A 13,355-nucleotide genomic window follows, 5' to 3' on the forward strand; every position below is an offset into this window, starting at 1 on the left:
AACTGTAATATTTTTGCTTGATTGATAACAACATTCAAACGCTAGCATATATTGCATTTTAATATATATTTTCCCGTTTATTTAGTGTTTTTAATAAATATAATTTTACACTAATAAAACAAAACATGCTTTGAAACATGCTTTAGTGAGACTGTTCACATTAGATTAGTGTAGGTGCATATTTTAATGAGACTATACTAATGCAGATAGTGTCACTAAACGCATGCTTCAACGTTTTGCCGTGTCGGCGCCGGTACGTGTCATATAGTGTCAATCGACCTTAACACATTAAATCATTTTATTTTCTTGTAGTATTGACGTCAAACGATCAAAATACCAGTGATAGCGCAAATTATGAAATTTCGCTAGTTTGCGTTATACTTTGTAATATAAGATTGCAAATTTATGGATATCTCTTACATATACACGTGGTGAGATTTCCTTATATTTTTATCATTCGTAGTAAATCGCATGAGTTTCTCAGTTTCCGCGCACTTCTGTCGAATCATTTTCTTTGTAATATATATATATATATATATATATATATAATAAATATCACGGGAGATTGTTATTGTCTTTAGTAATATACGCGATGAGAATGACCGTTGATGGGGAGTGTATTAACATGAATACGATGTTAAAATAAACAAGAGACGTGTAAGTGTTGTCCTTCGGCGTATTCCGATATACACGATTATAAGATAAATAGAACTTGAACTCTCTACTACCACACAACAGAGCACGACCGCTCGCCAGTCTGATTACAGCCGTTAGATCGAGAGCGTGTTACTCAATTCTAGTAAGAACTCTAAATCTGTATGTTAAATTATTATTAAATACGCGTTTCCTTTGTTAACTCATTGATTTATTCTCATTAACGTTAATCTGAAAAATGAAAAATTTTATTACGATTTTCCGAAATCAGAATTGCTCTAACATATACGTAAGGTAAATATAAATATATAATATAATATACATAATATGTATATTATATGTATATATTATAATGTGATCTAAATAGTTGCTTTCAATAACGGCAATTAATTATGACAATTAAAATGAATTAATGATTCGTCTGTTTTCAGGCAATTTCAATAATCATCCGGTAATCAGTAAAATTGCTGATTATTGATAACGCGTAACTTGCAATCTTCAACGAATGTACAAATCTTGTGGCACGCGCGTGAAGCAGCTACAGTACTCGTGGCAAACTTTCACTTTATTTTAATTAGCGCACGGAATAGCGGCTGTCGTGAACGTTTTACTTCAATTTACGGCGAACCACTTAGCGTTAAAGAACTCGGACAACACCTCGAGGATTGCAGTTTCAGTCGTGGAGTTTATTGTCGCGTGCCATATTTAACTAGGAAGTAACTCGACAATTTCTTCAATGGATTTATTAGTTAGAGCAGCGCTGCGAAGTATCAAAGGACCGGCGAGAACGTTACCGCGCTTTCAATCACAGGTAATATAATTAGTGTATCTCAACATTATTACAAAATCTGTTATCCTTCGAATAAATAATTACTTTTAATATCGTTAAATGAGTAAAAAAACGCTATATTTAATAGTCCTTCTATAAAAAAACTACTACTTAATTTGTCTGTATATATAATTACAATGTTCAATAATTTATTATTATTTTCATACATATTCAATAGTTTATATACAATAGTATTAATTTTGCTGTCGAGGTTTATGCACGTATAACTCGTTGAAATATCTCCAAAAAGATATTTCAAGATAAAATACCTTAAAAAGTAGACTAACTCTAGCATTTTTTCTATTCAAGCGCATTCGACACTGCAGGACTATTACATCTCAACAAGTATTCGATCGTGAGTCCAAGTACGGCGCTCACAATTACCATCCACTTCCTGTGGCCCTGTGCAAAGGTGAAGGCGTTTTTGTGTGGGATGTCGAAGGTAAAAAATACTACGACTTTCTGAGCGCATATTCGGCCGTCAATCAGGGTCACTGTCATCCCAGAATCTACAAAGCACTAGTCGAGCAAGCGAAGATTCTAACTCTTACGTCCCGAGCGTTTTATTCTGATATCTTGGGTGGATTCGAGGAGTATATCACAAAACTTTTCGGGTACGTAATGCTACCTTCCTTAGTATCTCGATAAGGTAACGTAAGATGACGTGATAAGATCCAGATTATGAAATCGATCAAAACAGAAGTATCTGTAGGTACACACATTGCAGATAACTATACAGGATGTCCCAGATCGAATAAAAATAACATAAAAATATGTCTAATAAATATGTTTTCCTGAAAACAATTTTGTTTTCTAGAGATAATTCTCATAATTATATATGATACTTTATCTCTCATTCTGTTCATTATTAATTTGAAATATTTTGTGCTTTAGGTACGATAAATGGCTACCGATGAATACAGGTGTAGAAGGCGGCGAAACCGCGTGCAAATTGGCGCGCAAATGGGGGTATACCCGTAAAAATATACCTCGGTACCAAGCTAAGATAATATTCGCAGAGGGCAATTTTTGGGGCCGGACCTTGAGCGCGGTTTCGTCGAGCACCGATCCGAGCAGCTACGACGGTTTCGGGCCATTTATGCCAGGTTTTGAACTTGTTCCTTACGATGACCTCGCAGCACTTGAGAAAGCCCTTGCCGATCCGAACGTGTGCGCTTTCATGGTGGAGCCTATTCAGGGTGAGGCTGGCGTAGTGGTTCCCAAGGTAAAATCTCGTACGAATATTTAACGTTAGTCATGACTACTAACGATATCAACAGCTGCGAAAGTCTTAAAGTTAAAAACGTCTTTGACTCCGGGTGCTTATCTGTAATAAACTCTTCCAAATAGGACGGATACCTGAAGGGAATCAGAGAATTATGCACAAAGCACAATGTCCTGTGGATCGCAGACGAGGTGCAGACTGGCCTAGGAAGAACGGGCAAGCGAGTTGCCGTCGATCATGAAAACGTAAAACCGGACGTCCTGATCTTGGGAAAGGCTCTATCCGGGGGATTTTATCCAGTTTCCGGCGTGCTGGCGAACGATCATGTCATGCTCGCTATCAAGCCAGGGGAGCATGGCTCAACCTATGGCGGTAATCCGCTCGGATGCAGGATCGCCCTCGAGGCGCTCCGCGTTTTAGAGGAAGAAAAGCTCGCCGAGAACGCGGAGAAGCTCGGCCACGTGTTCAGGGATGAACTCGAGAAGTTACCAAAAGAAATGGTCGAAATAGTGAGGGGAAAGGGCCTCCTGAATGCCATCGTCATCGACAAGAAGGTCGACGCGATGGACGTATGCCTAAGGCTGAAGGAAAACGGCCTGCTGGCCAAACCAACGCACAAGCAAATCATTCGTCTGGCGCCACCGTTGGTTATCACAGAGGCGCAGATACGCGAGTGTGTGGACATTATTTCGAAGACTATCCTTTCGTACGAGTAACAAGTAACAGTCCGTTCTTTTTCCGATAATTATGCGGATATATTCCGCATATATGGGCAAAAGAAACAAATATATGAACCTTCCTGCTACATATGGCACATATCTTGCGTGTATATCATGCATACAATATCTACATATAATTTCATTCAACTAGAGTCTTTCCTTTCTGTCACTGCAATCTTTATCTTGACGACGTATAATAATTATGGCTGTACCATATCGAAAAAAAACTCGTTGGTTTTGAAAGATTGTGATTATCGAAATGTATACTTGTGTATACTTTGGAATTATTGTCAATACGCCAGTAAATCGATATAGTTAAAAATCCAATATATGCCAATATATGAATTTGCCGGTTATCTACAATAATATTTTGATGAACACTTGACATTTGATAGCCTTGACTAGTCTTATGACTTGAAAAACACACATTACATGTTCGTCTGTCCTGAAGGATGGTTGCTGTTCAGAGTGTTCTCTTTGTGCTTCCTTGTAACAATATTGGATTGTAATTATATTACAATTATAAGACTTGATTATTACGGCAGAAACAATTAATAAATAAAACACTCTTTAACTGAGAGCTTCCTTGGCCTTTCCATTTTTTTTTCTTCCATCTGCTTTATTACTTCAAGTTCTAATTCTCTTTTAATATTAATATTAAAAGGGAATTAGAACTTGAAGTAATAAAGCGGGTGGAGGAAAAAAAAATGGAAAGGCCAAGGAAGCTCTCAGTTAAGGAGTATTTTATTGTGTAATTATATTGTTTTAGTCACCTTCTGGTAGTAAGTTTTATTATAAAATTTCTTTCTTTTCTTTTGCTTTTGATTTCTTTCAAAAATGTTATAACTTTTAATTGGCAACTATTTGTGACACTTATTTGATTCCATTGTATTGCCAGTTTGGTCAAAATATATTGGATTTTTAACTATATATACTTGTGATCAGAACAATCGCGATTGTATCGATATATCTTATGGACGTTATCAGTTATTATGAAACTATTAAATGCTACACAGAAATGCAATGCATTCGATCGATTATATTCACAACGATCATCCATTATATGAGAAAAAGCGTGAATAAGTCGCTTTAAATGCAATTGTATTCTGTTATCTCGACAATGATAAAGACTACACAGCGTAATGAATAATTCCCTTTCGCGTGTTTAGCTATTAATAACTTAACATGATAACATTCCGCTCTTCAGACTCTTCTTATACAAGCTACACGCCATCATTAATGTTTGATAAACTAAAATTATGTCAAGATTTCAATGTAAATGCAGTGTCATAATTTTTGTAAGGTGTCATTAATTTAAGAACGGATCATGTTGTTTATTGTTACTCGTTTACTTTGGCACGCTGGCGCCTGTACACTCCGTACCATTCTTTATCAGATACGGTTTAGTCTCTGCAATGATATTTATTTTATGTCTATCGCAATAGCTGTGTACAAATCCGTAAATAAGTATATCCATCGTATCTTTTGTCCTATCTCTGATGCTTTGATATAAAAGCAAGAATCGGTGAAAGTGCCATCAGTTTGTTTTCTGACATTTTATACTCTTATATGCAGTATTCTTTTAACGTGGCCGGCACCATTTGTTTATCGTATTTATAATATTGAAATTCTTGTTTAAATTGTTTGTCAACTTGTAACTTTCCATCCAACTGAAATAAAGAATATTTTTCTACATATTGGTAAAATACGTAGTAATTTAATATAGATGATATCGAAGGATAAGTCTCGCTATCATTTTCTCTAATTTTATGACGATTATTAAATCAATCATTATATTTCGATCTTATAATTGTCATCTTGGAGAATATCGCAATACTTATTTTTAAATATTTATTTTTGAGGTTCATTAAAAAGACATATTTTAGAAATAATAGAAATATAATAACACGAATAGAATATTCAAGAATTAATATAATTTCTTCTTTTTTAATTAGCGTGAGAAGATAAATAACATGGCGATGCAATCTGTAAGACAAAGATTTTTCCAAATCATAAGAGAATCGGATAAGAAGAGATTTTTAAGCTCCCAGCAAATAATTGATCGTGACAATAAGTACGGTGGTATCCATTTCAAACCATTACCAGTTGTTTTGACTCGGGGAGAAGGAGTTTATCTGTGGGATGTCGATGGAAAACGGTATTTGGACTTCTTAGCGGGATTTTCCACTGTCAACCAGGGCCACTCTCACCCACGTTTAGTGAAAATCATGAGAGATCAGGTTGGAAAGGTGACACACACATCGAGAGCCTTTTATTCAGAGCCTCATGGCGAACTGGGAGAATATTTAACGAAACTTCTGGGATGGGATCGATTTTTACCGATGAACACAGGTATAAAGACTTGCTTTGAAAGCTGAAATATTGAATAATTGAAACTTTAGTATCAGAAAAGGTTTACTGTTTGGAGCATTTTGTATTTTTTATTGCAGAGTGAAAATATTAGTTTCATTATGAAAGAGTGCATCTCAATATTTTTATTTTTTGCAGGTGTTGAAGGTGGCGAAACGGCTATTAAAATAGCTAGACGCTGGGGATATAGAGTGAAGAAAGTGCAGAGTAATAAAGCCACTGTCGTGTTTGCTGAAAACAATTTCTGGGGCCGTACGTTAGCTGCATTATCGGCCTCATCGGACCCAAACTGTTACACGGATTTCGGCCCATACATGCCTCTCTTCGAAAAAGTGCCGTATAATGATCTGGCTGCTCTGGAGAAAAAGTTCCAGGAGAACCCCAACATCTGCGCGTTCATGATGGAACCTGTCCAGGGAGAAGCTGGTGTTGTTGTGCCGAGCGTAAGTCTCTCTCTCTCTCTCTCTTATATTAATGTTATATATAGAGTACCTTACTTCCTTAATCAAATTAAAAAGAATTAACGCTTGTATTAAGAAGTAGATAGTGTTTCAATTATGAAATATTGTTTCCTATTATATTTTCTTATTTTCTTGCCGTAAATCAGAAAACATTGATAATTATCTTATTGCTAATTGTCAATTGTTCCACTTTCTGCTTTTCAGGATGGCTATCTAAAAGGTGTAAGAGAATTATGTACAAAATACAACGTTCTGTGGATTGCCGACGAGGTACAGACTGGTCTTGGCAGAACTGGTACGCGCTTGGCGATTGATCATGAAGGTTGCAGGCCGGATATTCTCATTCTGGGGAAAGCACTCTCTGGTGGCATGTATCCGGTTTCCGGTGTCCTGGCGGATGACCAGGTACTTTTGAAAAACTTGCCACAATTAATAATCATTATCGTTCATGAAAGAATCTTTTATATTAAATTCTTCAAGCTTCATGCGATAACACATATCTACAGTTACGTAGATGCTTAAAAAGTGTTGTTTTATCTGATGTTTGTTTGATCGCTTGTTTGGAACGATAAAGATCTTTAATCAACGCTCGATTGCGCTTTTCAGATAATGCTCTGCCTGGAAACAGGTTCGCATGGAAGTACCTTTGGTGGAAGTCCGCTCGGAAACAGAGTTGCCCTGGAGGCGGTTAAGATAATAGAGGAGGAGAATTTGGCAGAGAATGCAAAGAAGCTCGGAAAAATTCTCAAGGAGGAGCTGAGCAAGGTGCCGAAGGACATTGCGACAGAATTTCGTGGACGTGGCCTTTTAGCTGGTCTCATAATCAAAAAAGGTATGTAACCGTCGGTTACAAAACAAATTAAATCATGAAGCTATAACGATACACTTGTAATGAGCCTTTTCGTTCGCAGAATTCGCCGAGGGTTGGGATATCTGTCTGAAATTGAGAGATGCTGGCTTGTTGACGAGACCTGCACACGGTCAGATCATTAGAATATCACCTCCGTTAACGATTACGGAGGGACAGCTGCGAGAAGGAATAAACATTCTCACTACAGTCCTGAAAAACTACAAATAAAAATATCGTAACATTTCGTACTTATTATAAATATATTTTTACAACAGATCACTTTTTATCTCGTGTACTCATCGCTCTAAACCGCTAAAGATTTCAAATTCTAAATCTGAAGTTTCTTCATTTTTTGAGAATAATTATACGGATATGATGAATAATTCTAATCGCAGCGATGTATTGGGTTGGCCAAAAAGTAATTGCGTTTTTTTCCAATAGATGGACATACATGCCTTGAAATGTAATTAACTTCATTCTAAACCGCAAATTCATTACGTAGGTTAACAACTCACAGTTCAAGCTTGTTTTAGAAAAAGAAAGTACACGATTTCGTTAACAATTGTTTGTTTGCCGTCGATTTCAAAATGGAAAATCAAAAAGAACATTTTCGTCATATTTTGTTTTATTACTTCCGAAAAGGGAAAAACGCTGTGCAAGCTCATAAAAAGTTATGTCATGTATATGGCGAAGATGCTTTAAAACTGCGGCAGTGTCAAAATTGGTTTACTAAATTTCGATCTGCAGATTTTAATGTGAAAGATGCACCACGCTCAGGAAGGCCAATCGAAATTGATGATGACAAAATAAAGGCACTGATCGATTCCAATCGGCGTTTAACGACACGAGAGATTGCCGAGAATCTTAACGTATCGAAATCGAGTGTTGAAAACCATTTAAAACGACCATTTAAGACGACATTAGTAAGCTCGATATTTGGGTAGCACATGAGCTCAAAGAAATTCATCTCACTAAGCGTATTGACATCTGCGATTCTCTTTTGAAACGTGAGGAAAATGATCGATTTTTGAAACGTATGATAACAGGCGACGAAAAATGGATCGTCTACAACAACGTCAAACGAAAAAGATGGTGGAGCAAGCGTGATGAACCTGCTGAAAGCACTTGAAAAGCAGATATTCACCAAAGAAAGATTATGCTGTCAGTCTGGTGGGACTTTAAAGGTATTGTGTATTTTGAGCTGCTTGCAAGGAATCAAACCATTAATTCAGACGTATACTGTCGTCAACTGGATAAATTAAATGATGCCATCAAACAGAAACGTCGAGAATTGGTGAATCGCAAAGGTGTTGTGTTTCACCATGATAACGCTAGACCACGTACAAGTTTGGTCACTCGTGAAAAATTGTTGCAGCTTGGATGGGATGTGTTACCATGATGTTACCACATCCACCATATTCGCCAGACCTGGCACCATCAGATTACCATTTGTTTCATTCTTTGCAAAACGCCTTGAATGGTAAAACCTTTACTGCTGATGAGGATATCAAATCGTTGTTGGAATTGTTTTTTGCTGAAAAAGATAAAAACTTTTTTGAGCGCGGAATCATGAAGTTGCCTGAAAAATGGCAAAAGATAATCAAACAAAATGGACAATATATTGTTTAATAAAGTTTTTGTTTCCCATAAAAAATTCGCCTTTTATTTATATTTAAAAAAACGCAATTACTTTTTGGCCAACCCAATATAATTAGAATGAAAAAATTTTCTAATTAGAAAACATGTATTTGCAATATTTACACGTTTGTATGTACATAAATTACAGTTTATACATGCGACTCGTTGTGTTTCTTCAAATGCCTCGTCAGACTGAAAGATTGCGAGAACATCTGATTACACTGATTACATTTATACGTCTTTGTACCAGTGTGCAGATTCAAGTGCCGTTTTAAATGATTAGCCAGCTTGAACCTTTTCCCGCACAACCGACACTGATGTTGCCTCAGCGTCCCGTGCGAGGCTTCGTGGCTTTTCAGGTGACTCGACTGCGCGAATCTTTTGCCGCACAACTTACACGCGAAGGGTTTAACTTTCGTGTGGACGCGCAAGTGTTCGACCAGATTACCTTTCTGCACGAAACGCTTGTCGCAATACTCGCACTTGTGCACCTTCGACGTCTTGTGCGTTCGCAAGTGCATCTTCAAATTGTAATTATGACTGAACTGCTTGTCGCAAATCTCGCATTGCACCAACCCTTTGCCGGTGTGGAATTTCTCGTGTGCTTTTAAATTTTTCAAAAGCCGAAAACGCTTGTTGCAGCTGCCGCATTCGTAATCCTTGCTCTGCGGGGTACTGCCACTTTTATTGTGAACCTTCACGTGCTCCTCCAAGTACGACGGGTACGAAAATATTTTGTCACATACCTTACACTGATGCACGTTAATCTTCGTGTGCAGTCTCACGTGCGCGTTGAGTTTGCTCTTCGACGCGTACGCCTTGCCGCAGCTCGGGCACTTGAACGGTTGCTGACCAGAATGGGAGAGCCGATGAGCGAATAATTTCGACCTCTGCGAAAATTGTTTCGGGCACATTTCGCACTGGTGCTTCTTCGCGTGAGCATCCTCCGCGCCTTTTACATCCAACGATTGCTTGTAATTATCGTTAGCTGAACATCCGTGATAATCGACTACGAGCTGTCTGTCCTTCTCAGGCGCCTTCATAAATCTCAAATTTTCCGCGATCGACGCGTCGTTCTCGGAGTGAATCGCTACGCCCTGCATGCGTTCCGAGCTACTCTCCTGGACGCCGTCCAGATCGATGTTCTCCGGGAAATTTATGTTCTGCATCCCGTCGTTTTCGTCGACGGTGGATCTTGGGTACGACAGATTCTGGATTGGATTGTCGACGGAGTGGATGGATCGCTCGTAGCTTAGATTTTGCGGGATGTGATTCGAGTTGTCGCAAATCTCTATGTTCTCGTTGTCGCACGATATGTCGACGCTCTCCGTGCCGTGCGTTATGTTATGGCTTATTAACTGCCTTCTATTGGTAAAGGTGTGATTGCACAAGGAGCAGTGCAAGGCGCAGGCAGCTCGGCTCGAATTCTCTTCGCTCAACGACACGCTGTGCATCATGTTTGATCTGACCAGCGGAGATAGCTGCGTACTCGCAATGCTGTCGTTAGTGAAGCTCGATCCTACATGACTGAAGTTGAGATAAGGATTCTGCGACTCGACGATGTGCATATGCTGCACAGGCATGTTATCCTGGACAAACGGTAAGTGCAGTCGGTTGTGAGTACAGAGTTCTTGGTAGGTCGTGAACACGGCGCCGCACTCGACGCACTTCAACGTCTTGTGGGAATTTTGCACGGGCACGAATCCCTGATTCTGCTGATTCTGATAGAGCTTGCAGCCAGAGACGGTGGTGTACGACGTCAGTCCAGATACCTGTTTGCCAACGACACATCATCATTATACGAGTCGCTCCAGTTTGCCACGTAGATAATTGTGAGGATTGCGCCGGTACCTTCAACGCCGCCTGCCTCAGGGCCTTGTCCGCCGCGCGACACTGTTCCCTGTACAAAAGAGCCGATTCCGCTCTGGTGACGCAGCGGTCGCACATCTTTTCGGGCAAACCGTCCCCTTGCCAGACCTGCAAACATGCCAAGCATCCCAGGTTCGATCTCGCCTAAAGTTTACTTTGTGATAAGATCGAGGTGTGCCGCCTACTTCCAAGCACGAGAGAGATCGCAGCTTAGCGGCGAGCGAGGAACCAGCGGGGCCTACGAACAGGCACACCATTCTGTCGCCGTCTTCCCGCAGACACGTGCGACACAATTTACTGATGTTCTCGCTGTCGATCTCCTTTGTGACTATGAACATAGTTTCCTCGTCTATTTCGTGAGCCGCTGAAAGTCGTCGCTCCCGCTGACGTGCCGGGGGGAGGTTATGTTCCTGTTTTGACGTTTCCAAGCGCCTTCGCGGGACAGGACCACGGTCTTACATACAGGTCTGGAAACTACCTCTAATTTCAGTGGTGGGAGTATGGCCGCTTTTTGAAGACACATTTAGTTTCTAGCATAACCACTACTCGTCGCTGTCATCGATGTCCGCAGATAAATATAACCTGAAAAACCGGAGATAAGAACCCACGTGTGTTCGTGACTCTTATTGAAAAGCGGTTATTGACTACAAAAGTTATCGAAACGTTTATTGAAATGACGAAATGGTGTGCGGTACCGAATTGCAAGACCGGCAGTAGAACCGAGCAGAAACGTTCTTTATTTCGAGTGCCGAAAGACATTGTTACTTGGAAAAAGTGGGAAAAAGCTATTACCCGCAAAAATAAAATAAAAAGATAAAGGACAGATTTAAACATAAAATCCTGATGGAAAAAATATAATAAAATTTTGCTAAAATGTATTTGAAAATCTCTATCAATTCATCCCGGTTCATTATCATTTCATCATAAATTTTCAAACTTTTGGAATATTAGATATAAAATTTATAATAAAATACGAAAATTTATAATAAAATATAAAAATTTATGATGAAATGTTAATGAATCGAGGTCAATTGACAGAGAGTTTCAAATACATTTCAACAAATTTTATTACATTTTTTTCCATCACGGAAGGATCGTTTTTATTCACACTTAATTTTGAGAATAAAAACTTAATTTTATTTCATATACATATTTCACTAATTCATTTATAGTCTTAAATTATTTAAAGCGTTATTAATTTATCATATTGTTTTGTGAAGACTGCGAGTGGAATAAAGACAGACAGATATTCCCCCGGCCTCTGACGTCCCTTGGCAGCCTGCGAACATCGATCGCAACGCCTCTAGTGGCTACTAAAGAAATAAAAAGCGACACACAAAATGATCCATCTCCACCTCTGCAGTTTCCAGACCTGTATATAAGACCGCGGACAGGACTGCCGTATTGTAGGTTTATTCTACCGCAAGATGGCGCCACCATGGAGTTTTCGCAGCTGGACGACACTCTTTACCATGAAAGTTCCGCGGCTGCACGGTAGCTTCATTCGTTTTCCTTACTAACGCGAGATGGCACCAGCGTAAAGTTTCTGTAGCGAGCGTATTATTTATTTGATCGTTATGCTACATTTAAGGCAGTTTTAACGCACGAGGAACTATTAAAACACTTCGGTTTAGGTGAAAATATATAAAGATGCTGACTTTATTTAATACAGACTAGAACTGATTAATTAATGCACGCGTGACTTATAGCGCGAGCAATTAGCTTCTCATTGTTCTCTGATTCCTCCCAAGGCTCTCCATCTCGGTATTCGTGCTGCCCTCTCATTGGTCGGGCTAGTTCTGCCTTGTACTCCTTAGATGCCGCCACATTTCCATTGCGAAGCGCGAGTGCACAAACGTACGTTCGACTTATTCGACAATGCTTGAAATAATAACGGGAGCGACTTGTCGGGGATTCTGACGATCTAGATGAGTGACGAACATGAGTGCGGCGGATTAATTAAAAATCATATTGATCGCGTTTGTTGCGGCTTTATCGCGGTCACCATATGCGGATCCGGGACGCTCGCGGCCGATACGGGGATATTAATACATCGTCGAATCGCCATTCATTTCAATACGCAGCTTGAATGCTGACGTGATGCGCGCGCGCTTGGGCTTTCACCAGCTTTCACCGCAGTTACGGTAAATGTTTTCTTTTTATCTCGGTATTGGGATTTTGATGTTCGGTAAATGTTCCGCGAAGAATCCCGACACTACCTGTGATTGCACGTCATCCGCGTCGCTTCGTTCTTTGACTCGACTGTCGTTCCTAGGTCTTGAGACTGCTACAAAAGTTTTCAAGAAACTCTCTTATCTTCCACGGGCATAAAGATAGTTTTAAGATGTTTAAAAATTTATAAAACGATATCTAAAAGATAAGAAAGAATATAATATTGTGCTCGATATTACCGCATAACTGCAAGTTTTATCGTATAAATCAGGGATTCTCAACCGTGCGCCCGCGAAAATTTATTAAATATCAGAAAAAATAAAAAATATGACAAGTTAGATAGTTATAAATATATTAATTTTATTTAAATAAGGTGAATGTCTCAAATAACTAAAAACATATGACTTTCTGTCCTTTATTCTCGCTCGGACTTCTTATCGAACCCGCTAACTGTTTTCCAGTCTCGAATGCGCCGCAACATCAATTAAGTTGAGAACTCCTGCTTTATAAATGGAAAGATCAAAAGTTCTGTATATTTGAATCAAATCAATTTTTTATACATTCATAA

The 13,355-nt window shown here is 39.0% G+C and overlaps 3 protein-coding genes across 5 annotated transcripts; 2 read left to right on the forward strand and 1 right to left on the reverse strand.

Annotated features, from left to right (window-relative positions):
* The first annotated feature begins 180 nt into the window (after positions 1-180).
* Positions 181-5,120, forward strand: LOC105282799 (ornithine aminotransferase, mitochondrial). Of its 2 annotated transcripts, none has more exons than XM_020032807.2 (5): positions 181-948; positions 1,086-1,465; positions 1,793-2,097; positions 2,378-2,708; positions 2,834-5,120. In XM_020032807.2, the coding sequence occupies exons 2-5, from the start codon at positions 1,391-1,393 to the stop codon at positions 3,422-3,424; spliced, it is 1,302 nt and encodes a 433-aa protein (XP_019888366.1). In that variant the 5' UTR covers positions 181-948; positions 1,086-1,390; the 3' UTR covers positions 3,425-5,120. The 2 variants fall into 2 exon arrangements, with proteins under 2 accessions (XP_019888366.1, XP_011343331.1); XM_011345029.3 differs by having other exon boundaries at positions 181-799.
* Positions 3,853-7,387, forward strand: LOC109610639 (ornithine aminotransferase, mitochondrial-like). Of its 2 annotated transcripts, none has more exons than XM_011345032.3 (6): positions 3,853-3,932; positions 5,383-5,779; positions 5,936-6,240; positions 6,463-6,663; positions 6,865-7,090; positions 7,170-7,387. In XM_011345032.3, the coding sequence occupies exons 2-6, from the start codon at positions 5,401-5,403 to the stop codon at positions 7,334-7,336; spliced, it is 1,278 nt and encodes a 425-aa protein (XP_011343334.1). In that variant the 5' UTR covers positions 3,853-3,932; positions 5,383-5,400; the 3' UTR covers positions 7,337-7,387. The 2 variants fall into 2 exon arrangements, with proteins under 2 accessions (XP_011343334.1, XP_011343333.1); XM_011345031.3 differs by lacking the exon at positions 3,853-3,932 and adding an exon at positions 5,036-5,127.
* Positions 7,388-8,833: 1,446 nt separating this feature from the next.
* On the reverse strand, positions 8,834-11,376 carry LOC105282807 (zinc finger protein 808). The gene is made up of 3 exons (XM_011345046.3): positions 10,801-11,376; positions 10,598-10,723; positions 8,834-10,518 (listed from the first exon to the last, which is right to left on the reverse strand). Exons 1-3 carry the CDS (start codon positions 10,951-10,953, stop codon positions 8,896-8,898), a joined length of 1,902 nt encoding a protein of 633 aa, XP_011343348.1. The 5' UTR covers positions 10,954-11,376; the 3' UTR covers positions 8,834-8,895.
* Between the last annotated feature and the right edge of the window lie 1,979 nt (positions 11,377-13,355).

The sequence above is a fragment of the Ooceraea biroi genome, chromosome 7 (assembly GCF_003672135.1).
Source record: "Ooceraea biroi isolate clonal line C1 chromosome 7, Obir_v5.4, whole genome shotgun sequence".
NCBI lineage: Eukaryota > Metazoa > Arthropoda > Insecta > Hymenoptera > Formicidae > Ooceraea > Ooceraea biroi.

Coding starts and splice junctions, on each gene's coding strand:
- LOC105282799 (XM_020032807.2), top strand. CDS start 1,391: ATGGATTTATTAGTTAGAGCAGCGCTGCGAAGTATCAAAGGACCGGCG. Junction 1,466..1,792: donor TACCGCGCTTTCAATCACAG/GTAATATAATTA, acceptor TTTCTATTCAAG/CGCATTCGACACTGCAGGAC. Junction 2,098..2,377: donor TATATCACAAAACTTTTCGG/GTACGTAATGCT, acceptor TTTGTGCTTTAG/GTACGATAAATGGCTACCGA.
- LOC109610639 (XM_011345032.3), top strand. CDS start 5,401: ATGGCGATGCAATCTGTAAGACAAAGATTTTTCCAAATCATAAGAGAA. Junction 6,664..6,864: donor GTGTCCTGGCGGATGACCAG/GTACTTTTGAAA, acceptor TGCGCTTTTCAG/ATAATGCTCTGCCTGGAAAC. Junction 7,091..7,169: donor TGGTCTCATAATCAAAAAAG/GTATGTAACCGT, acceptor TTTCGTTCGCAG/AATTCGCCGAGGGTTGGGAT.
- LOC105282807 (XM_011345046.3), bottom strand. CDS start 10,953: ATGTTCATAGTCACAAAGGAGATCGACAGCGAGAACATCAGTAAATTG. Junction 10,724..10,800: donor GATCTCTCTCGTGCTTGGAA/GTAGGCGGCACA, acceptor GCATGTTTGCAG/GTCTGGCAAGGGGACGGTTT. Junction 10,519..10,597: donor TGAGGCAGGCGGCGTTGAAG/GTACCGGCGCAA, acceptor GTTGGCAAACAG/GTATCTGGACTGACGTCGTA.